At 44.2% G+C, this 1148-nt stretch overlaps 1 protein-coding gene across 1 annotated transcript in view; it reads left to right on the top strand.

Moving 5' to 3' along the window:
- Window positions 1-6: 6 nt before the first annotated feature.
- LOC119588947 (EGF-like repeat and discoidin I-like domain-containing protein 3) overlaps window positions 7-1148 on the top strand; it is a 110464-nt gene continuing 109322 nt past the window's right edge. The window contains 1 exon segment of the mRNA XM_037937558.1: window positions 7-345. Within this exon segment, the coding sequence (XP_037793486.1) occupies window positions 231-345 (115 nt within the window). The 5' untranslated portion in view covers window positions 7-230.

Below are 1148 nucleotides of genomic sequence, written 5' to 3'. Positions count from 1 at the left end.
AGGTCCTGCAAGGTGAGTCTCCTGCTGTCCCCGCAAACGCCTCCTTCACCTCCTCGACGCCCATCCTTTTCCGAGAGGAGGGCGACGAGGGCGTGCGGGGGGAGGAGGAAGGGGAACAACAAGAAGCGAGGGACGGGTTGGATAAGGAAATCGAAGAGGAGATAGAAAGAATAGAAAGCGAAGATCACGATAACGGAGGACATGGAGACGCGGACGTGGACGTCGAGGAGATGATCACGTACACTGGCGACGTCCAAGACGACTCGCCCCTCTTGTTAGACGAGGACTTCCTTCCTCCGGTGACGAGCCTGGACGAGGAGAGGCCCGAGACTCCCATGCCCGAAGGTCAGTCCGTCGGTGACATTTTAGCTTTTTTAGGAGATTTTGATTATGAGCGAAAGATCGGGGAGAAGCTCGTGTTTTTTTGTGTTATGTTTCGCATTTACCATCAGATGGCGTTGTTGGTTTTATATATCCAATAGATGGCGTTGTTGGTTTTATATATCCAATAGATGGCGTTGTTGGTTTTATATATCCAATAGATGGCGTTGTTGGTATGGTTTCTCCTATTTACGTTTCCAATAGATGGTGTAGATATTATCAGTGCTTTTAAGAGCTGTGGATATCGATGCCATCTTTTGGAGAAAGGCGTTTGTTTTCACTTAAATGAAAGGCGCAAACTTTGTAACAATTTAGTTATAAATAATGCTATCATCTTTTAAAGAAGGACGCATACGTTTGACGAGCTTTATACCCATCTTTCGTTATATAATCTTCGTCTCATTGAGTCATGGATGCGACACTAATTCCCCTGGTGACGGTTGTGGAAACTAACATTTCTAAGGTATGTTTGCTTTTCCTTAAAGTTTTAATTGATATATACCTTTACTTCGCCTCTGGTTGGCTTTAAAATCTTCTCTCTGCGCTAATATCTTTGAGCATGTTATTAACTTGAGCTTCATTGGCATCTATTTAGATTATGGGCTGTTGCTGCTGTTTGTCTTTCAGTAAATGTATTAGGTCGCTCGGCGCAGCGTTGTTTATGGGCGCGGTATATGATAGCCTATCTTTCCTGTGTTGAATTGGTTTGCTAAAATTGGCAGCCGAATGGAACCTGTCTTTGAATCCTTTTCTCTTTTCTCCTCTTT

Source organism: Penaeus monodon, chromosome 24, assembly GCF_015228065.2.
Source record: "Penaeus monodon isolate SGIC_2016 chromosome 24, NSTDA_Pmon_1, whole genome shotgun sequence".
Taxonomy (NCBI): Eukaryota; Metazoa; Arthropoda; class Malacostraca; order Decapoda; family Penaeidae; genus Penaeus; species Penaeus monodon.
This window is presented reverse-complemented; position numbering and strand designations above follow the sequence as displayed.